We start from the raw sequence: 23712 nt of genomic DNA on the forward strand, positions 1-23712 counted from the left end.
AACTTTATTGTTCTTTAACCATTCTTTGTTTTGGGCCATTGTCTTATTGCATGCCCCACTTTCTCTTGAGATTCAGTTCAGTTCCTGGGTTCATTCTTGCCCTGCGTTTGGGGAACTCACCACTACATGAATTATAATCTTTCAGATAGCTTGGAGATTTAGTACGTGTAGACCTTCTCAACTCAGGGTTTTCCATCCCAAGGAAAGTTTCTGATGCAGCCACTTCAGAAGTTCCTCCCAGTTTTTGTTTGTGACTTTCCTCAGAGAATGAAGAACCTGAGTCTTTTGTAGAATGCGCTGGAATGTCAACATCTGGCTGTGAAGTGTCTAACAACTCTGGTGCTATTGATGTTGCATTGTGCCTGTCTCTCACCTGATCAATATGTCACCGCACTACTTGCCCACTTCCCAATGCTACTGTGCACCATACAGGACCAGTCTTTTTCTGAACTGTTCCTGGAATAAAAGTAGGTCCAGAGCTGAAGTTCCTAGTATACACTGGGTCACCCACCACGAGATATCTTTCCTTTCCATGTTGGTCATGGTACCATTTTTGTCTCAATTGTTTGTGTCTCAATGAGACCCTGTGTAGACCAGTTTCCTTCCACACAGCAGTTTAGCGGCTGATTTGCCAGTGGTCGACTGTGGCGTCGTTCGGTAACTGAACAGCACTCTGGCTAGCTTTTTCAACGGACTCTCCAGCACTCTTTTCATCAGGGTTTTGAATGTTTGAACGGCCCTTTCAGCCAGACGCCTGAAGATGCATGGTAGGGTGCTGTGCTTGTGTTTGATTCCGTTTCTTTCCATAAACTCTTGGAATTCAGCACTGGTAAAAAACAAAACAAAAAAACTGCTATGGTCTGACATCACTACTTCTGGTATCCTGTGTTGGCTAAAGGTTTGTCTTAAGCACTGAATGGTAACTGTGGATGTAGACTTGATTAACAGATAAGCCTCTATCCATTTTGAGAATGCTTCTACCACGATCAAGAACATTCTACCCATCCATGGTGCACCGTAATCAATGTGAATCCTTTTCCATGGTTGCTCTGGTAACTCTCACGCATGCAGTGGCGCGTTTGCCGGAGCGTTTCTGTTTTCCTGACAGACTGCACACGATTTGACCAATGCTTCCACCTCTGCATCCAAGTGTGGCAACCACATATAGCTACGCACCAGGCCTTTCATCCTGGTAATTCCCGGATGGGTTTCGTGTAGATGTCTTAGAAGAGCCGCACACCGCGGATGTGGAATCACTACGCGAGTCCCCCATAAAACAAAGCTTCCCTGTATGCAGAGTTCATCCTATTTCCTTACATATTCGGGATGTCACTATACAAAAAATCTAGTTGTTCGTACCGATACCACCAAAAGTACACGATGCTCAGTACCATGGTGTGGTTTTTATTTTTAAAAAAAGAGAGAGAATTTAAAAAAATTATAAATTTAAAAACTCCTGGAGGACATCCTCCTCTGGCTGATACTGGCAGAGAGAGAGAGAGAGAGAGAGGGATATTTTAGTTCAAACACTGTCTGACCATGACTAATAAGTGCTAAGGTGCACTCCTAAACGCACACACACCCCTTATACTCTGAATGCAAGCATTAGTTTAAATTCACTGATACGGTGTCAGGATAAAAAGATTTATTAAAAGCATGAACATGTGAATAATTATTAGTGACATGAGGCTACATTTAGCTGACAGGACACGGGCTGAATGGCGATGCATGGTGGTCCATTAGGAGGTAGTTTATAACATTGCAATGCGTTAGCGTTTAACAAATAACTGGATATCGCAAACATTACATGGAGCATAATGTTAGCTGATTTCACGGCTACAATGCCAGCTGTCTCAAACATAATATAGGACCTGTCTTTCGACTGTAATCCTATAGCATTAATTTTGTGACCTAAAAATACCTCTACTTCTCCCATGAACTCGCACTTGCTCCTTCTTTGTCTCAGTCCACTCTTTTCTATCCTACTCAGTACCTCATCCAAGTTCTGCAGATGTTCATTATACCCTGAGACTAGAATGTCATCCAGATAAACTGTGACGCGTGCGATGTCTTGCAGAATCCCTTCTATTGTGTGCTGGAAGATCGCTGGACTTGAAGCAACTCCAAATGGTGGCCTGTTGTAAGTACATAATCCCTTGTGCATGTTGATTGTAACGTACTTATTGGAATTTTTGTGCAGCATTATCTTCTGATGCGCATGGGTCATGTCCAGTTTGGAAATTCTTTCCTCCTGCCGACTGAGCAAATAATTCTTCTACCTTGGGAATTGGATACTGCTCCACACTAGAGCTGGATTTACTGCGAATTTATAATCCCTACAAATTGGGATAGAACGATCAGTTTCCTGACTGGAACAATGGGAGCTGCCCACTCTGCAAACTGCATTGGTTCAATGATCTTGTCTTCCACCAGCCTCTGGAGTTCTCGCTCCAGCAGTGGACCCAACTCTTCTCTGAACACCTCGGATTGTCTCTCCAATACGTTAGCCAACTTATGACCTGGTACATTTGCTACTGTATTTACCAGCTGATGCAACAAATGATTTCCGTAGCCCCCCCCCTCCCCCCACATCTTTGAATGTTGAATCTTTGATGTTTGAATGTTGATCTTTACTGATGATCACTCCACAGCCTGCGTTAACTTCAAATACCACCTCCATGCTATTCACTTCAGTGGTTTGTGTGATAGGAGCAGCCCTAGGTAAGGCAAACTAAACAGAACCCTTACCTTCACTACAGTGAGAGAGAGGCCTTTAGTTGCATAGATGTTACCCTGGGTCCTTATGACCTTACAGACTACTACCTGTCTTGCTCTTGGGGTGATCTTTGATGGTTGATATCTTCTGGGGAGGGTAATGATGGTCTTGAATTTCCTCCATTTGTGCACAATCTGTCTGTGATCAAATATTATCATTTTGTCTCGTTTGTTTAACTGGGATCTCTTGGTCTACTTTTAGGACTTGTGTAAAAATCTGATGTTTTGGGTCATCTTTATTCATATATATATATATATATATATATAATTCTGAAGGGTTCATAAACCTTCAAGTACCACTGAATATATCTTGGCCTCACTTATTGTTCTGAATGAGTAAGAGAATTTGGCTTATGCGTTACCTATCCCTGTGAAACAGGAAGTCATGGTTGAACAATGTCCTGTTCCTAGTTTCCCAAGTGTACAAAAAAGTAAAATATCAAGAGGAATATACTTCAAATACATTTTTCATGGATTCATAGGGGTGCCAATAATTGTTGTACACTCATTTAACAAATATTTTTTTATAAACTTGTGGTGTTTGCAATTGTTTATCCATGAGAGCAGAGTATTTTTGTGAATTTTTTTTGAACAAAAGGTTTTCTTCTTTGCTCATATTTACCAAGGGTGCCAATATTAGTGGAGGACACTGTACACCATTTTGTGATCACAGAAATTAACACAAACTCAAGAAACTCCACAATATTCAGAGGAGCGTCCACTTTTTCAAAGTTACTGCAGATTTGGGCCAAAACATGTCATGACACGTCATCACCACAACAGGCCTTCAGCACAGGTTACTCTACTTCCTGAAAAAGTGCAGACCCGGATACAAGTTACGTTCACATTCATGGGACAATTCACATTCACAGTTCCAGTGTAACCGAATTCAACCACCTTCTACAGGTAGTCTCGGGTTCGGGTGCAGAAAGAAGAAAAACAACACAACTGATTTAAAATAAAAATATAGAAAACAATCTAATGTAAGGTTCTGATCCGGTTTGCTTTCAGCAGGAAGGCTGTCCTCTTTCCTGTTGCTCTTTCCCTTCCATTAGTTTGATTGTTTGATTCGTTTCGAGACGATTCGGAGTCAATTAATTTTCTAGTGAGCGTCGAACACTTCCAAACGAACTAGACTGAGATGAGTATTTGATTCTCACTAGAAAGTGATTCGACTCTGAATCAACTCGAAATGAATCAGTCAAACTGATTCAGACTCTATAAAAGGACTATGAGATGTGACTAAGATATATATTCCAATGTTTTGCTTTACAATTCCACTGTGTGTGTGTGTGTGTGTGTGTGTGTGTGTGTGTGTGTGTGTGTGCGCGCGCGCGCGCGCACGCACGTGTGTTTTTCAGGGGAATGAGAAACTCTGACACAACAGTACATCCTGACCATTGGTACTGTGTACACATCAACATACACACACGTCTCCATGCTGGACATCTCAGGAGCTTTTACACACAGTGCTAGGAATATCACGGGACAGAGAAACACACCTCCAAAGTGAGCGAGTTTAGTGTCAACCGGTGAAATTTGCTGTAGCATGAACGCTTCGCCTCTGTGAGCTTCACTCTCCGTCAGGTTCACTGTAATTAGACATAAAATGTACATAATGTTTATTTTTCATACATTTAGGATTTAATGTTTTTTTTTTTTTTTTTTACTCTTCGAGGAACAGAAATGATCTTTCGAGGCAGCTTCTTCATCACTACCTGCTCTGTTTGACTCAAAAATGTAACGACCGGTTTCAAAAAGTCACGATGTCTTCAGTTCATGTGATTTTACTGTTGAATTTAAACAGGAAATGTGAAATATTTTTTCCTTTGTTTCCTCTACTGTCTTTTTGCTGTGATATTGAACACAGTTGTAATTTTTTTTAAATAATAAATAAATGATCATTCTATTCTCTCACTTTCCTTGTCCTAATTGTCCTGTATCTGTTAAATCCGTTTCATCTCTGGTCTTTCTGTCTGTATGAACATTTGTAGAAATGACTTGTAGTCCATATTTTTAAATATTTTTATTCATGATTTTGAATTTAAATAAAGATATTCTTTAATTCTGTATTTTGTCATTTAATTATCATTAGAAATCAGAAGATCAGATTAAAGCCACGGCTTCTTTACCTGTCGAAGCTGTAAAACTTTCAATAAACCAGTCAATAGATCAGCTGGATAAATGTAGATTTTTAATTTACTGATGAGATGTATTGATGGTGTTGATAGATTATTTGAAGATTTTTATTGATCTTGAACAATCATTCAGTTAAATATTTTTTTTAAAAAAACTTGATAAATAGTTGATTAAATAAATGTAGTGTAATGTACTGAGTCAAATATGAAAACTACAAATAAATAAAATCTATTTATATCTGTGTATAATTAAACCTCACTTAATACAAGAAATTCATATCCTAAATGTTGCAAGTGATTAATCTGATCATTTTATTCAGCTGTTTAATTATTACTTTCTAAATAATAAACAAATGAATGTTCTGTATTCATGAGGAATGTTTACATTTTGTGTCCAAACTCAAAAGTTTAAACAAAGTGTATATTTATGATAATAAAGCACAAAGAACGTGAAACCTCAACACGTCTACAATCATCGATGAATTAAATATTAATTAAAAAAATTAAGATGAAGTATATTTTTAATTAAAATGTAATTATAAAGGAGCACTTTTTAAAATAAAATAAATATTTTTTTTATAATATTTATATTATTATAATAAAAAAAATCAAAGATTTGATTTAAAATAATGATAAAGCTGTTTTTTTTTTTGGTATGTATTTGTATATCTTATCCTCTATCGTGTTTAAGAAGAAGAGGATAATGAAGCTTTTTATGAAATAATATTTGGGTTTATTTTATTTTATTTTCTCCTCACAGATTCAAATTTACGTCAACGTCCGTTACGTTGGTGACGTCACCACGAGCGCGAGAAGTCGAAGGTAGGAGCAGAAACCGTTGTTAGTGTTAGTTCTGGCCCGTTTGGACCCAGACTAAAGCGAGTTTATTCGGTTCTGTGTAACCGAACCCGTTCTGTTCTGTATTGTGTGTATGTGTGTAGTTAACGGTGTTAACACCTGTGTTTCAGGTGTATCAGTATGAAGCAGGCGGTGACGGCGCACTGATTCACTCTCGGAGCTCGGTTCACTAATGACCGAATCACCGTGGAACCGACTAAAGATAACTCACACCTTACGGAGAAGAAGAACAAGAGGAGGAGAAGTGAGAAATAACATTTTATAACTTTTTTTATTCACTCCTCTGGTTCAGTATTAATGTTAATATTATACAAATATGCTAGCGGTGCTAGCTTTTGAGGAGGCAGTCCAGTCCACGCATGCGCAGTGTAATTAATGAGCAAGCTATTCGAAATGTGATTAGCAAATAGGTCGATGTTATTTTTGATTCTATTTAAAACGATGAATTCACTCTATCAATAACTGCCCAGTCTGAGAATACTGCATGATTTACTTTTATAAGTGGACGTGGCAGAACGACATGTAGCTTCACTGGCTAATTAGAGCTCTTTTTCTAATTTAATGGCTGAGTCATCCGGCTTTGCGCATGCGCAGTGTGGGTTTAGGCGCTGTAGTCTTCTTCTTTTGAATTATTATTATTATTATTATTATTATTATTATTATTATTATTATTATTGAGACCATCTGGGGTGAATTTGGAGCATGTGGGGGGTTTGAGTGAACCCAGAATGACCTATAAATATTCTTTTAATATCTCCAGAACTGAAGCAGCACAAACAAAAAATTTTACGGCAAAAACCAGCACAAACTATTCTACCGATGTTTTGTGTTGGTTGGGGGGCCAACTTCACGCAGGGTGTGTGTGTGTGTGTGTGTGTGTGTGTGTGTGTGTGTGTCTTTGTATGCTCTTCAAATATCCAGGTGTTAGATGGTCAAGTGTGTAGTGTACAGATAGAGTGCACAATTTAAGAAATAGGAACCAGTCAGAGAGAGGACATCGTAATAAGAACAGGAAGCACTGACCAAATAAGGAAATAGATTAAACTGGTACACGGCGTATGGGAGGCAGGAGATCGTGACAGTTATGTTGAATTATAACGTGTTGGATTATAGAAATAAATAAAGTGGTACTGGTGTGTGTGTGTGTTTTAGGATGAGCTGGAGTGGGGCAAAGAGAACTGCATTCAGATCAAATGGATACGAGAGGTTATGACTCTCTCTCACTCACTCGCACACATCTATACACACACTTCTTGACACAGATCCCTAACTATCATTTCTGGTGTGTGTGTGTTAGAGGTGGCCGAGTTGTTTGAGGATCTGAAGAATCGAGTGTCACAATTCAACATGCACATCAGCGAAACTTCCTCTCCCTCTGACTACACCAGCGCGCACACAGAAATTCATAGTGCAGGTAACACACACCCACACGAGTAGAACAGGTGTAGTTAACAGCATATGTGTATAAAGAGGCTTTTTTCTTTAGGTCAAAATATATACAGCAGGGGTGCCCAAGTGCAGGTAGATTGCCATTAAAAAAAAAGATGTTAGTTGCCGTACAGGGCAGCCAGTCTGAGATCTCGTCTTTTCTCTCACCACGCGTGTGCGATCAAGCGCGCCAGTGCTAAAGGCTAGCGAGCGAAATCGCGGGGAGAGGACATTTTTCAGTCTTTTAAAGACTTCATTGACAAAACCCAGCTCCAGTGTGCAAATTGATATCAGTCAATGGTTGAGCGGCGCAAATGGATTCATTGCCAAGTGCAGGGAAGACGATGCTTTCCCTGACTTCCCTAACTACCACTGCATAATACACCAACAAGCCTTATGTGCAAGAATGCTAGACATGAAAGAGATCATGGATGTGGCAACAAAGATCGCCTGTTCTATACGTGCTAGATCACTTCAAAGATGGCTGTTCCGTGCACATCAGGAGAAGGCAGACTGCGACCAATCAGCTCCTGCTACACACTGACGTGAGATGGCTTAGTAGGGGTAAATTCCTGCAGAGATTTCGAGAGCTCTGTCCGGAGATAAGCGAGTTTCTTTTTGCTGTTAAACATGCAGAATACACCCAACTCAATGATGATCAGTGGCTGCTGGACTTTTTTTAACCGAGCATTTTTAACCGATCTGACCAACTTAATTTGGAGCTGCAAGGAAAAGACAAAAATTAAAGGCAGTCAATGCCTTTAAACGGAAAATGCAACTTCTGTCCTCAAAGCTGCAGCGCCATGTTTTTGGGAACTTCCAAAACCTCGCGTCAGATCTGGAGACGCAGAGGAAGGCTTGTGCGCAATTTAACATTGCACGCTACACGGAGCAGATTGACAGCTGTTGGTCAGAGTTTGACAGACGCTTCAAGACTTTGCTTTACTGGAGCCATTCGCCACATTCATGTGCTACCCGTTTAGGGACAATGTTGAGGTTGATTCACTCGCATTGAAAATTGCAACGCTGTTCACCTGAACTTGTCTGAAGTGGAGGATGAGATTTTTTGAAACTACAGACTGACATTCAGCTGAAGTCCAGGGCTCATGGACAGTTCTGGAACTTACTCACAGGGGAAAAGTACCCAAACATGAGGAAATGTGCCACCTCCTTGACTGCATTATTTGGCTCTACTTATTTATGTGAGTCAGCCTTTTCCCTCATGAAGATCATTAAGTCCAAATACCGTTCCACAATGACTGATCATCATTTGGAGGCCTGCTTGAGGCTGGCTACCAGCAGCTACTGTCCGGACTATGCAACCCTGGCTGATTCTATTCAGTGCAAGTCATCAGAGTAAGGTAATGACCAAAAATGTACTGAATTGTAGCGTCCCATAAGGGTTCATGCAGTTATGCAAGATACATGAACATATAGTGTGTGTGTGTGTGTGTGTGTGTGTGTGTATATATATATATATATATATATATATATATATATATATATATATATATATATATATATATATATATATATATATATATATATACACATACACACACACACACACACACACACACAAGTATACGCAGTGTATATATAAATATTTTTCGCATTTTTAGTGTAGGTAGATCTCTTTGACTGGTCATGTTAAAAGTAGCTTGCAAGTCAAAAAAGTGTGGGCACCCCTGATATACAGTAAATATAAATATTAGTCATAATTCACAGCCTTAGAAGCACAAGCATCCAAAGTGATGACAAAGTCCAAGAAGTGTAACTTACTCCTGCAGAAAATAAATAATAATTATTATTAAGTATCAGTGATGTTTCCGTTGTTCAGGTGGCGATTGCAGGCGCATTTTATCCGAACTGCTTCCTCCAGGGAACAGTGGACGAGGAGCTCGCCTCCAAGGAACTCTATGGAAACGACCCCAGGACCACCATAGTGGTATTCAGTCAGCTTCCATTTAACTAGGGGATTAATAATAATATTATTATTATTATTATTATTATTAGTAGTAGTAGTAGTAGTAGTAGTATTATCTCTCTCTCTCCCTCCCTCTCTCTCTCTCTCAGGTGTGTAATCTCCCTCCATTTGCATTCCTCTACCATAAACAGCTCCAGTCTCTCTTCAGACACTGGTCAAGTCAAATCCATCTCCTTTGACAGCTCCAGGTGTGTGTGTGTGTGTGTGTGTGTGTGTGTGTGTTTAATTGTGATTTTCTATAAACATGTATTGTGGGTCTGTGTGTATCAGGGCCTATGTAGAGTTCTACCGCTCGTCAATGAGAGGTTCTGGCGTTCTCCCAGAGGTCTCTCTGTCTCTCCTCCTCGCGCAGAAGAGACTTCCTCTCCATCTCAACGTTTAACCCGCTGGAGAGGTGGAGACTTGGGCAGGGGGGTAGTGTATCTCACACCTCAGATATACACGGTACACACACACACACGCACACTGCAGCGAGCATTATCAGATGAGTCATAGTTACATTTTAAGTGAGAGTAGTCATGTGACCACATCCCCTAGACAGTGTGATGTTTAGATGATGTTCTGTACATTAGTGCTGTTCTGTTACAGGTCTCTCTCTCTCTGTGTCTCTCTCACTCACTGTGTGTGTGTGTCTCAGGGTGAATGTGGATTTTCAGAATCAGTCAGTGAGCCCTGTCGGGGTTCTGAGCAGCTCCATTGAGTTGGAGAATCTTCCGTCTAACCCTGTCTTTATCGTCAATATCACCGAGGTGTCTGTTCCGCCTCTTTCACTTTCAGTGCACAAATAAAAAAAAAAGCAGTGGCTCCTGTGTGTGTGTGTGTGTGTGTGTGTGTGTGTGTGTGTGTGTGTGTGTGTGTGTGTGGAGAAAGTCTGGAGTCTGGAGAAACAGAGGTGGCTGACAGTGGCCGTTAATACACGGGTGCTCTGCCCACTTCCTGTCTCACTTTATCCAAATCTTCTGTGTCTCGCCCCTTTCTCTGAAACTCACACCAAACCTGGGAACTACTACAGAGCCAAAATACTGCATGTCATGGGGAGTAATGTGGAGGTAACATCTGTACACACACACTATTAAAGCGTCTCCGTGATAGAGAATGGAGTGGTTACAGGAAAACTGCACGTTGAGTGTACGTGTGTGTGTGTGTGTGTGTGTACAGGTGTGTGTCTTCCAAGGTGCCATGTAACTCTCTGGAACTTCCTGCTGACCGGCAAGCTCTGTATTTCAGGTATTGTCTCCATGGCAACAATTTAGGCTGTAAACATTAAACACTTAATCTCCAACAATACGTAGTTAATCCAAAATAGTGTGTACCAGAAGTGTATATACTGAGGGGAGTGTGTGTGTGTGTGTTCGTTCAGGCTCAGGAGTTCAGCGTGGCGTGTTTGGCATCATCAGCACAGTCAGTCAAGAAGTCAGTGTTACAGAGTAAAAGTCTTTTAATTCATTCAGTACAGCAATATCAAGAAACACAAACAAACATCACAAGCTCTTCACACAACTTGGTGACGTCTTCCACGTCCTTCATCTGAAAAGACACAGACGAAATAGAAATCACACACTGCAAGGACACAGCCAGGTTCTGTTTTACACACACCTGAGAGGAGATAAAGCAGCTGAACTTTCTAATCTTACATTAAACATCCAACAAGCAGCTTTCGGGTCACAGTGACTACGTTTACATGGACAGCAGTAATCTAATTATTGACCTTACTCTGAGTAAGATAATAATGTGATTAAGGTGTTTACATGCGTCGCTTTTAGAATACTCCTGTCATGTTCCCGTTTTACATGTTTTAGAACATAATTAGATTAACAGCCCGCATCATTACGTCACCGCGCCACGCCGTCCGACGTCCCTCCAGAATTTCACGTATCAACACACAGTTCGTCTTCGTTATGGAACCGTATACAGTTTTACATGTTTTTATTTAATTTTTTATTTTTTTACGAACGCTTTAAGTGCAGTTAATTATTTGTCATGCTGTACCTGCTAATACACAACTGCTTGAAGCCGTGGGCTGCGTCCCAAATCGCATATTTACTGTCTATATAGTAGCCGAGATACATGTATTTTTCCCCACTACAGGCCTGTAGTAGGAAAGTATGTGATTTGGGACACAGCCGAGCTCTCTTGTTTGCCGTAAAACTGCCGTGTGTGATCGTGTCCTGTCGCAAAATGCGGTGAAAACTCTCACACAACGTTCATAGTGTGATTAAGGTGTTTACATGTCACTACTACACGTCCATAATGCGACTAAAACAGGAATACTCCACCTGTCTTAATTAGATTATTGCTTACTTCGATTATGACCTTAATTAGATTAAGGTAAAAAATTGCTGTTTACATGGTAGTTTCTTAATTAGAGTATGGTCTTAATCGGATCAAGAGTGGATTATTGTTGTCCATGTAAACGCAGCTAGTGAGAGATTAATGACAAGTTCCTGTAACACTTCTTCTGCTTTAAACTCGAACCTGAGGGTTACGACACCATCTCGATCTAAAACAACTTCTATCTACAAAGCTACAGTGCAGAAGAGTTACTCTGACCGGGGCAGGGGCTGGTAAGGTGTGAAAGCAGCTTGAAGTATTTCAGTGTAGTACATTCTGCTCAAGAGTCACTTTGACTCCCTCCGCTCTAATCTTGGCCAGCTGCTGGATCTGCTGGAGCATTCAGCGCAGCTAAGCGTGCTTGAGTTAGTTGTCTTACTGTTTGTGCTGCGCTGCACGTTAAACACAGTCAGTCAAACAGGTGCGTAATGAACGTGCACGGAGAGACAGAGAATAAGAGTGAATAAGTTCAGACGTTACCCGAACAAAACAGTGGCGTTATTGAGGAGTTGCTTGATCGGGTCCTGCGCAGGTGGTACTTGCGGAGGCGGTCCTTGCGCACGGGATCTGGATCTGGATCGACGTCCGGACATGGTCCAGTTAATTTTTTTTTCCACAAAACTATAAGTGAACACAAAAGTTTATCTATGAATATATATACACTAAAATAACAACAATGAATGCAAACCCAATTTGTGAAGGTCAAACATAAGCACGCATCACACAGCGCTGACTGCAGTGACGGTTAGCGCTTTTTCTTGTTAACAAAAACATTGTTTTTAAATGAAGAAGTGTCGATTAAATAGTTGTTTTTTTTGCATAAAGAAGAGTTAAGCTCGTCTTGGGAATACATTAAGAAGATTGAATACAAATTTTGTGTGTGTTAAGACAAAAAAAAACGTGGAACCGTCATGCTAAGCATGGTGGGGGGCAAAAAAAACGAGGCGTTTACGACCAAAAGGGTGTTTTTTTTTAATGTAATTCATAGAATTTCCATACTCAAAGCACTTTTAATACTTTTTTCATGTACAAAACTTGTTGAACAGTTTGATTATTATAATTTAGATAAGGTAATTATCTGACTAAAACCGGCTGGCATTTGCTCGTTACTTATTACAAACTATTTAACTAGCATTAGTTTAAAAACAAGAACACAATTCTAAACAGAACTATAAAAATAAATATCAAATTTTGCTTAAACATCCTTACTGTGACTGTATACTCCTGAGGAAAGCGCAGTTTGAAAAAACCTCCCTCGCGCTGTATCAACCCGCGCACACGTTTATTTTAAAATGTAAATTATATTATTTCATATTATATGGACTGATAGTTAAAAAACAAAAGTCAAATAAAAGTACAATAAAACTTTTCAACATAAGACACGGTACTATTTTCAGTGGAAGAATACCAGTTCAGTTTGGGTAGTGAGATGAACATCGGCGCTACATTTTCCTCTTTGACATTTAGAAGATGGCATGAGTTTCAATTCAAAATGGCATCTGTCCTCCAGATGGCGCTCAAACACAGACAAATACAGTAACCTACAGACGTTTAAAAGCTGATAGTTTCCTAAAACTCCCTTGTGGGGAGGAAAGACTGGTAATTACACCGGTTTTACTTATTACGAATGTTATACGACTTAAAATGAGTAATTTTTCCTGGTTTAAAAGGCTGTATTCTACTGGAGAAAATCTAAATGGAGCAACGGAATTTTAAAATGATTGTCAACCCAACAACTTGTGTTCATAATTATGGTAAATAACACTTAAATTCCTTTTAAATAATGTGAAATAAAAGTGTGTGTGTGTTGAGCTATCCTGTTTGACATTAATCTTGGTTTGCTATTTCCTTAGAAAGCTATTAGCCTTTTTCCTAATATGGATCATTTTTGTGTTAGTCTACTTTTAATTAGGACTCTTTATTGTTTAAGATATTTAAAAATAAATATTTTATGCTTTATTGATAAATATTATATTTATCAATTAACCAACAGTATTTCTCATTGCTATTATTTTAATTCAGTTAACAGTGACCATGAGCAGAGAGAGAACATTTAACTGTTTATGACTTCCTGATTTAAAGCTTAAACAAGAAAAGATTGGTATCTGGACCGGTTTCAGCTGTAAAAATCCTGATCGGAGCATCAGTAATGAACACCATTAAACTAAAGCGCTCTGCATGTGACGGGTAAATGAACTCACCCAATCACATCCTATATGAGATTATTCAGATATCTACACAATACACACAGAGCGGTTCGAGAACTGACTCCAGCCCAGAACCATGACAGTGGAAATGTCTAATAGTGCAGCTTTAAATATATTTAAGAGGAGCAGACTTCAAACACTGAACATTGAGGTGTATTGTATTTGTTTACAAGGTAAACAGGTTAACGGTTGTTTTGTGCATACAGTCTGTAAAATGAACTGAAAATATTAGATCTAGTTTATCAGAAGGTAAATTAATGTGTCATGGCTCACACTATGTTCCTAAATTCTGTCATAATTGACCAGCTCAAGTTTTCTCATGCCTACTTATATTTACTTATATTGTGGCACATTAATGTTACCATCTCTTTAAAAAAAAAAAAGAGAGAGAGAGAAAAGAAAAAATGTTTAAAAAAAAAAAAAAACAACCCTAAACTTCAACTGTGCTCCTAAATTTTTGTAATTAAGAAATTGTCTTGCGTCTCTCCTCCTGTAAACACTGTTAAAGATTTGTAAATGATCAGGAATGTAGCACAACATGGAGGTGAAAGCAGCGGTCTGATCATTTAAATGTGAAAGTGCAATAAAAATATGTTGTCCCTAAAATCAATCAATAATCGTGATCAATAATCGAGATCTCAATATTGATCAAAATAATCGTGATTATCATTTTGGCCATAATCGTGCAGCCTACCTGCATTATTAGATAAAAATCTTAAAAGTTCACGTGACATGGACGTTAAAGTCATTTGCTTATGTCATGTTTCCTGTAGGTTATTTTTGCAGGAATGATGCCGTTTGTCAAGTCATGTCGGATTTCCCACGTTAAATCATAGCACTTCTTCTCTGTCGGCACCACATACGTGTTTGGGACGTATTTTCTCAGAGGCTTTGGCTGTAAATAATTAAATTACACACACAAAACGTCATTTTTATAAAAATGCATGCGATTAAAAAAAATTCCTTCATACAAATATGAATCATCTGGATGTAACTTACAGGCGGAGGCTAGTATGCAAATTTTTCGTGAAGATTGAAAAAACAAGTGTATTAGTCACATGACACTGTAAGAAACAAAAAGAGTAACGGTACCTGGGGGGACGAGTGTAGCTTTTTACGTTTCTCTCCAGGGAAATGAAACCTCCCCCACTCCTTCTGGTAGAAGAAATACCTGAGTGAGAGGAAAAAGGACTTTTTAAAGATATGACCAATATATGGTCAAAACACTTACAGACATGAGCATATTGGTGGCGTTTGTCCAAAAAGCTTCCAACACGATCTGTTTTTTTCAGTTCACTTTTGTTTGGACGATCATAGCGCTTCTTCTCTGTTGGCAACACACACCTCTTTAGGATGTATTTTCTTGGAGGCTTTGGCTGTAAATAATTAAATTACACACACAAAATGTTGTTGTTTTTTTTTTTTTATAAAAAAATCCTTATATAGGATTCCCCCCAGTATAATCTCAACGCAAAAGTTGATGATTTCCGTCATGAGATCGTGTTTGTTCTTCATGAACAGTATAATGTCTCTAAAGTACAGGGAAAATACGTTTTCTATTTAAAGTAATTATTTAAACAGAGTGAATTTGGAAGTGTCATGCTTAAAAACAAGCTTATTTGTTTATTTATTTATTATTATTATTAATGAAAGGCAAAGCTGTTTTAAGAACAGAATCCTAAAATCCACTAAAAAGTGGGCAAAGTGGAGTGTACTCTGTGTTTTTTTTTTGGGACAGAAATTTATGGTACAGTTATAGTAGACTACACACACACTAAGTACTAATACTTGTGTTCAGTAGTATGTGAACAGTTTATGTAATTATAAACGTACAAATGATAGTTTGACATTTTAAATGAGGTGGTGGACATTAGTATCCACTAGGTGGCAGCAGTGCAGCTGTTATATCGCCTCACTGAGCAGTCTAGTGCTGTCTGAAACCTCTCCCGAGATCTTTTCACATCATCAATAGGTGATGTGTGTATGCTATAAGGCTGGTCTGTTTCATCTCCTTTAACTAGAATGACTATTGTCTCATGGCCTGTAGGGGGGTTGTGGAATATATCCTTACAATTACAGGGGTCTCTGGCTAGAAGAAGCACTTTTCAGCCCTCAAAATGTCATGGAAACAATCTTTCCAGCCTAAGTTAAAATAAAACTTCAGAGACAGAAGGTTTGTAGATGCCAGAGACGGAGGTCGAGGGGTCCATGAAAAGGCGGCTCCAGCTGGCATCAGAGCGAGAGTGTGGGCGCAAGAGCAGACTTTTGATAAAGGAGGGTATTTACAGTGTTTTAACTGTTGTGTTTTTTGCGCTATTTATTAATTTGTTAAAATGTTCATATTATGGTCTATTTTTAATTGTTAATAAAAGTCCTTGCTGTTTTTAAGTGGCTGAATTAGTGTGTGTGCACGCGTGTGTGTGTGCGTGTTGGTAGCTGGGTGGGTATATAGTTCTGGTCTGAAGTTGACATACCCCTTGCAGGAGAAAGAGACCCTGTGTAATCTGTTTAAACGACTTTTAGGCATGTTTTGCAGAGAGATCATTTTCACCTTGCTGTTTGGGTCTCTGTCCCACACTGTTACAGTGCAGTATTGAGAGCGCGAGGGAGATCGATTTTCTATCAGAAACAGTAACTATATAAAATGGACGTCAACACGCACCACTCTGTGAGGTCATTTCTCGCTCTCAACAGAGTAGTTGTGATTGTTCAGTGTTTACGACAGGGCCAAAACATTCAAGGCCATGGTGTATTTTGACTGTTCCTGTAGCATAATCTCACCAAACTGTGTGTACACGAGTCCACAGACACTGAGTCTATTCACAGTTCCATGCTGTGTAGATGTTCTGCTCATCCTCACTGTACCGTAAAGGTCAGAACCTCACATCTGTAACCTTGTAGCTTTCCTTAATCAACACGACTGCAACCAAGCTTGTGTAGCACTACTATTTTTAGATCTCCGCCTCTCAAATCTATTGGCGCCCTACGCGTCCGGCTTTCAAATCTATTGGCGCCCTACGCGTCCGGCTCTCAAATCTATCGGCGCCCTTAGCGTTCGGCTTTCAAATTTATTGGTGCTCTACGCGTCCGGCTCTCAAATTTATTGGCGCCCTACGTGGCCAGCTCTCAAATCTATCGGTGCCCTACGCGGCCAGCTCTCAAATCTATCGGCGCCCTACGTGGCCAGCTCTCAAATCTATCGGCGCCCTACGCGGCCAGCTCTCAAAACTGTCGGCGCCCTACATGGCCGGCTCTCAAATGTATTGCCGCCCTACGCGTCCGGCTCTCAAAACTATTGGTGACCTTAGCGTCGGCTCTCAAAAGTATTGGCGCCCGATCCAAATTTTGCCACAGCAAGCACCACTCACATTTTCTTCAGGAAATGTCCCTTAAAATAATAAAAAGTCTCTCACTAGGCTGTGTGTCGAGATAAACGTGAAAACATCTTGAGCTTGTGTTCACCACAGACCTTATTTCCGGCATTTAACTCAAAACCCCATTGACGGAAGTGCTAATACGCTGACTCGTTTCTGGGTTTCACGACTCATTCCTGCAGCACTCTGTAAGACGGGCTGTTGTTATCAAACCATCGAAGTAGGATAAGCAGCTTTGGTAATGATTCTTTAAATGAACCGATTCAGAATCCTCTTCTTGAATCGTTTGAGTCGTTCTCACTCGGTCAGGGTTGCACGTGTGGGTTGCTTTTCCTGCACGTGTAATCAGCACGTGTTCACAGACCGTAAATCCCGACCCCATGGTAGACACTCGACAGAAATTTCATACTAAAGTAAGTATTTTATATTTTCTGGGTCTAAACAGAGCAGAAGTATTGCTAACGTGTTGTACAGATTCTGTTGGACTGGTGAACTGTGTGGATTTGTATATTTAACCCAGTTTAATATGGCCTGCTTTGTTCAGTCAGAGACAAGTAAATCTGTTCTAATGTTGATTTATTTTCCATAGATAAAACAAATTTTTGCTTACACATGAATACGTACTTTATGCCTTCAGAATGGTGGAGATTTGTCTCTTGACTATTTTAAATTTGGTTCTCTTCAACAGGTTGTGTTCGAGTTGTGCAGGCTTGTCACCTGACTTAAAGAAGGCATTGTTTGAAGGGCTTGATCAACACCTCCCACGGCTCCTGCAGTTGTACAACACCGAGAGGCAGTGAAATACCCGAAATCCAACATGTGATGACCCGCATTGATCAAGAGGTAAGTCTAATGAACTTTAGTTTGTTCTGCTCCAGAAATGAGCCGATATCCAGCAGAACAGCACTGATAGTTGTGTAATAGACGTGCACAGTAGAACTGTCGTGATTAATAAATAAACTTATAAATGTGATTACTTGATGAACGTAGACAAAACTCTATACATGTGAAATGTTTTGTTGAAGTTCAGATGAATCTCTGATGTACAGAATCTTCAACAGAGTTCTGCAGAAAGATTTTGAATGCCTGTCATTCACCAGAACAAATTTGCAGTTGAACAGTCTGTCTAAAAGAAAAAATCTAAACACACAATATAAAATTCCTGCAGTGTGAATAAAGCCTTTGTATTGCTTTTAGCAAACATGTCTAAGTACTCTCGGTTCAATGTACACAATTTACCCCATTTAAATGCATTTTGGAAATTGTTCCACATGGCCTTAAAGTGTGAATATTCACTGTATGACAAATAAGTAATCAAAGAATGGAAATGGATTTTTTCTTCTCTAATGGACCATTAATCACAATTATAAAAGATGATGCATCAGGTACAAAGTATCAGGGTTTTTTCCCCCTCTTTTTCCCACAACAGTTGCATGATTTTTGCAACACCCTTTCCACCATGTGTGTGTGTGTGTGTGTGTGTGCGCGCGCTACAAATCACTTTGAGATAAAAATGTTTTAAGAAAGCCACTTTCACCTTCCTACAACAAACTGGTCTGAGGTGAAGCTTCTTGTCATGTTACTGTGGTCATGGATCACATTATGGGGATCTCTGTAATGTAACCGTTTCTGTAATTATCCTTACTTGCCTTTGCGCTTTTGTGCTTCTGCGTCTTCTGTTGGTGCTTTATTCTGCTTTTTAGGGCCCAATCACCGCTGCTGCAAAGCCCTATTGGACCTGCTCCGTTTATTATTGGGGCAGAGCACCGAAGGTGCAGCGCTTCCGGTGTCCACCGGAGGGCGCATGCACCGGAGGTGCAGGGCCCTATTGTTTTTCTGGTGTTTATTATTTATTTTAGTATTTTTTTCATGCATTCTTGCGGTTTTTAAGGGCCTAAACATGGCTGAAAACTCCCAAAACTTGGCAGACGCGCCAGCACCAGTGAAAATGTAAGTTACGTTGGGCATGGGCATGGTCGAGGAGCTCCTTAGCACCCCTGAATGCAGGCAAAGGTCGGGATGAAGTTGCTCCGATGTGCACATGATTTACCATATGGGGTAATAAAGTGTAAAATATAGATAATTCACAATAATTTAATATCAGATATCAGTTAGATTCAGCTTCGGACACAAGTTCCAGGTACTGATCGAGAAGGAGTGGATCAGCTTCGGACACAAGCTGACCTCGGTGCGTATGAGCAGTGAGGGCGTGGTTGTGTGTGGGCGTGTGAACACATGTATATTTAACCCCATCTTTCTCTCTCTGTGTGTTTCTCAGCGTGTCAGCCTTGGATATGAGAATCACGCCAACTCGGAACGATCCCCTCTCTTTGTGCAGTTCATCGACTGTGTGTGGCAAATGATGAGACAGGTCAGCTACTGATGCTTTACACCACAACACTGTTGAATTCTCCAATCTGATTGGTCAGAAGGCGTTGGAGACATTTCTGTAACAGCAAGATTCTGATTCCAGCTGCAAGGGAAATTACAGCTTTATAGTGATGTGCTCGTTCCTATAGTAACAGCTCATTGACAGGGTCTAGTATGGCGTACGCAATACATATTCTAAGCTTAATCGTAAACATATTATAAACATGTCACTTAAAGAAAAAGACGTATGATCATTGTGATCTAGTTAAGATTTATAAGTTATCTATTTATGGAAGTTTTATGGAAGTAGTCTCCAGTGTCACGGCAGAGAGGACATTGCACTTTCCAGTTTCTCAGTAACATTGCAAGTCTTATTAATTTCAAGAGTTAGGGTGGGGAAAGAGAGGCTTGTGAGGGAACTATTGTTTTATTTTAATGTTATAAAGTAAGAGATCATAATGAGAACTAACTCTCTTTTCCAGGACATTCCAAATTGTTCTTTGGCTATGCCCCATGTTTGTGCAATGGTTCAGACCGGTTTTTCCTCTTTTCGCAGCTTCAAAATGGCTTGCTTTTCTCCCATAGACAGCTCTCTGGTCTTCATGTCGGTTTATTCTTTTTAACAACAAATGCTGTCTCCACAGGTGAAACCCAGGGCTCAAACCAAGAGAAGACATTCAGAGCTATTCATTCTTTAAAGTCCATTTAACGAGGTACACCTGGCCAGCAAGAAAAAAACATCAGTCACTCGTTCCAGTATTTTTGAACAGTTAATGAATAGGATGGCTTCAAAAAAGCTGCCATATTTTAAGCTGTGTAACACGTCTAGATGTAAATATGAGGAAATGAAAGCTGAAATTCTGATCTATCGTCTCATATTCGTCTTTTATCTCAAACCCAAATGTCTTCAGTATACAGCAAAAGCAATAGAATTGGCCTTGATGTTCCAATACTTTTGTAAGAAATAAATATAATTTCCGTACTGAACAAAAGACTGATTATCTGTTCAGGCGTTATTGTGCAGATCCACATTTAAGCATCTTACTATACACTGTTAAACCCAGTGTTTGTGTTCTTTCTTCAGTTTCCTTCTGCTTCTGAGTTCAAAGAGCTTTTTCTCATCCCCATCCTGGATCGCCCCTACAGCTGCCTGTTTGGTACATTCCTCTACAGCAGTGAGCAGGAGAGAATGGAAAAGGTACGCTCCACGTTTCTCCACTAATGGGCGGAGGCTTTCCAGCCTGTCTGATTTTTCTGAATGGAAATGAATTTGTCTAAGTGTCTTATGACTTCTCTCTCTGTCTCTCTCTCTCTTTTGTTTTTAGGAAGTACAGGCTAGAACGGTCACTGTGGTCCTACGTTAACAGTCAGCCGGAGGACTTCACTAACCCGTTCTATGTGGACTGTAAAAACCAGGTGCTGTATCCACTGGCCAGTCTCACACATCTGGAGCTCTGGGTGGGTTATTATGTGTGCTGGAACCCACGCATGAGACCACAGGTGCTTATACTGCAAACCACACTCTATGAAATTATGGGGAAATGCTCAAAAATAGTGCTTCCAATATATACCAAAATACCCAGTTACTTGTATAACTGAACAGTGTCACTTCAGACACATGATGAATGTCACTTTTTATTACTAGATGTTTCTGGGTTTTAACACCAAGTTTGCTTTAAAAAAACAAAACCATTTCTATCAGCACAAAGCTAAAACAAACACAAAAGCTGGAGTAATGGGTCGGTAAGCATAAAAAGTGCCGTACACAGTGGAACTGGACACACGAGGATCTCTGACACTGTTGACTCTTCAGTGGTTCCATTTTCAGTTCTAGTTTGTAGGTATAGGTTTCAGTCTTCAACAACATTGTAGTTTTCTTTTTAAAATGCACTCCTTGGTTGTGCTCACTGCATTAAAACTCAAATCCAACATTGTGAGATTTTTTTTTTAAGTGTGTTGAAATGGAGTTTTCTTGTGATTCCTCTATATTCCTGTATATTTCATGATTGGCTGGTTAGAAAACTACATGAACGTACAGGTGTTCCTAATAAAGTGGACGGTGAGTGAACATGACGTGGCTGAAACGATTTCCAAAACACTTCAGGAGCAGCTAGCGATAAAGATTAAGGTTACACCGGCTTGATGACTGATCTTTTAATAATGATACATAAATAAATAGAAAGCGAATGTAATGATTTAGAAAATCGGTGTCCCAGAACGAAACTGATGTTTGTGTGCTTTGTTGATTATGTAGATGCCGCTCCATCAGAATCTGAGAGAGTTATTGTTTTTGCGTGAAGAACGTGGAGGAGCTCCAGAGAGAGGCCACGTCATCCTGCTCCATCTCCTCATCCTCAGAGCATACTTCTCCCTCCTCACATAGTGGTACACCACTTCACACTGCCGTCTAAACACACACACAGTCTTTACTCAATGAATACACTCTCAGGCACAAGTATGGATTTTATGAGTATGAAGCGGGCACACACACACACACACACACATTCCTGTTTGCAATTTTTTTTAACTATAGAGAAGTAACCTAGTGTCACATTTTATAAATCCTTAATACTTAAAAATGGATCTTGGAATGATAGTCAGCATGTCTGCAGCATGAATTCACAGTATTTACGATCTAGTATTTGACCTGTAAATATGTAAAAAAGAGAAGTATTAATATATTTGTCCTTACACGTCATGTTCATCTTTCCCTGTGGCCTCATTTGCTCCTCTGTGCCAACTCCCTTTCATATTTTAACATTTCAATACAGTTTTTAGCTACTTGAAGGTTTTTGTTTGTTTTTTCCTCCCAAAGTGAATCATCCATCTATTTTTGTATTTTATTAGTTACTTTCCATTTTATGTCCGCTCTGTCATCACACTGAAGCGTGATAGTTATGTCAGTATTATTCATTTCTCACAGACCTGCCTTTCACCTTGCTAATATATGGAAGCACTGAATAAACGGTCAATTTGTCATGTTTCTGTATGAAGGTGTTAAAATGTTGAGTTGTACGGCCTTTCCTGCCTCGTGGACTTTTCACCGGTATCGTTTGAATAAATCAAACTGGTAATGAAAAGTGTCGTTACTGATAGGGAAGCAAAACCGAGACAAAGATCTGAATGTGAAAATCCATTGAATTTGGAAATGAAATTTCGACACCATTGAATTAATAGAATCCGTGTATCATATCATTCGTTCTTTTCATATTCAATTATCCACTTATCCAAAAATGGAAAAATGGCTTGTTATTTTATTATTCATTTACAGATCCAAAACGAAACAGAGAGGAAAAAAAAGTTGTTTTCCGTTCTTTCAATCTCACGCTCAAGTTAAAAATAAGCGATTAGAAAACGGGTCAAATGTCCAGGTTTCATTTGAACTTTTTTTTTTTTTTTTTTTTTCCGATTGACTATGACCCAGAAGTTACTGGTTTCTTCACATGTTGTGCTGGATAAAGGTGTTTTTATTTTGGTTTATATGTTTAGTTTTTTGCTGAAGAGCATGGGGAGATTCGTACTTTTTAAGGGAGCCAAATGTGTAACCCTCAAAGAAGACTGCAAAAATATTAACTGCAGTTAAACCAGTCAATAATCCTTTATAATCCTATAAATGTTTCTGTATTTACGCTTTTACATTTTAGAAAATGGGCAAAATCAAGTTTAAAGAGAGGCTGTAATAAAAATGCAGTTTTTGGAGTATCAGGGTCGGCGCAGTGGCTTTGTAGTTAGCTTCTTTGCTTCACACCCCCAGGTTGCACTCTGGTTTCCTCCCCTAGTCCAAAGACATGCGTTGTAAATTGTCCGTAGTGTGTGAACAGGTGTATGATGGGCTTACACCTCATCCACGGTGGCCCCTGTCTTGTGCCCCGAGTCCCCTGAGATAGACTCCAGAGTGACCCTGTGTAAGATCGATGGAATATCTGATTTAATGAACACTGAAAAACTTTTCATTTCTTTATTTGAAAGCATGTAACATCAGCATGACGTATGGGGTTCACCAAAACGGGACTATTGAAGGCTCGAATAACCGGCTCTTTTTCCAGTCTGTGTAGCCTCACATTCCTGTTATTGGGTGACACGGGTGGAATCCAATGAGGTTTTCTACTGTTCTCAAGGTTTGGCATGCTGTGCATCCTGAGATGCTTTTCTGCTCACCATGTATGTAAAGAGAGCTTATTTGATGTTACCATGGCCGTCCTATTAACTTGACCCAGTCTGGCCATTCTCCTTTCGTCAACAAG

At 39.6% G+C, this 23712-nt stretch overlaps 2 protein-coding genes and 1 long non-coding RNA gene across 4 annotated transcripts in view; all 3 read left to right on the top strand.

The window, feature by feature from the left end:
* LOC128630043 (uncharacterized) overlaps window positions 1-4840 on the top strand; it is an 11969-nt gene extending 7129 nt beyond the window's left edge. The window contains exons 3-4 of the long non-coding RNA XR_008394267.1: window positions 2078-2140; window positions 4137-4840. This is a non-coding gene — a long non-coding RNA (uncharacterized LOC128630043). The remainder of the gene's footprint in view (window positions 1-2077; window positions 2141-4136) is intronic.
* A 908-nt stretch (window positions 4841-5748) lies between these two features.
* Window positions 5749-10258, top strand: LOC128628716 (ATP-dependent RNA helicase TDRD9-like). Of its 2 annotated transcripts, XR_008394210.1 has the most exons (7): window positions 5749-6015; window positions 6924-6977; window positions 7069-7185; window positions 9040-9147; window positions 9276-9374; window positions 9457-9630; window positions 9824-10258. XR_008394210.1 is itself a non-coding variant. In XM_053678612.1 (6 exons), exons 1-5 carry the CDS (start codon window positions 5944-5946, stop codon window positions 9281-9283), a joined length of 357 nt encoding a protein of 118 aa, XP_053534587.1. In that variant the 5' UTR covers window positions 5749-5943; the 3' UTR covers window positions 9284-9374; window positions 9457-10258. The 2 variants fall into 2 exon arrangements, 1 of the variants encoding a protein (XP_053534587.1); XM_053678612.1 differs by having other exon boundaries at window positions 7071-7185; window positions 9457-10258.
* Window positions 10259-17022: 6764 nt separating this feature from the next.
* On the top strand, window positions 17023-23296 carry LOC128630034 (myotubularin-related protein 2-like). The gene is made up of 5 exons (XM_053678618.1): window positions 17023-17941; window positions 19377-19469; window positions 20553-20666; window positions 20794-20968; window positions 21723-23296. The coding sequence occupies exons 1-4, from the start codon at window positions 17921-17923 to the stop codon at window positions 20830-20832; spliced, it is 267 nt and encodes an 88-aa protein (XP_053534593.1). The 5' UTR covers window positions 17023-17920; the 3' UTR covers window positions 20833-20968; window positions 21723-23296.
* The last annotated feature ends 416 nt before the right edge of the window (window positions 23297-23712 follow it).

This window comes from Ictalurus punctatus, unplaced genomic scaffold (genome assembly GCF_001660625.3).
Source record: "Ictalurus punctatus breed USDA103 unplaced genomic scaffold, Coco_2.0 Super-Scaffold_100046, whole genome shotgun sequence".
In the NCBI taxonomy this organism is placed as follows: Eukaryota; Metazoa; Chordata; class Actinopteri; order Siluriformes; family Ictaluridae; genus Ictalurus; species Ictalurus punctatus.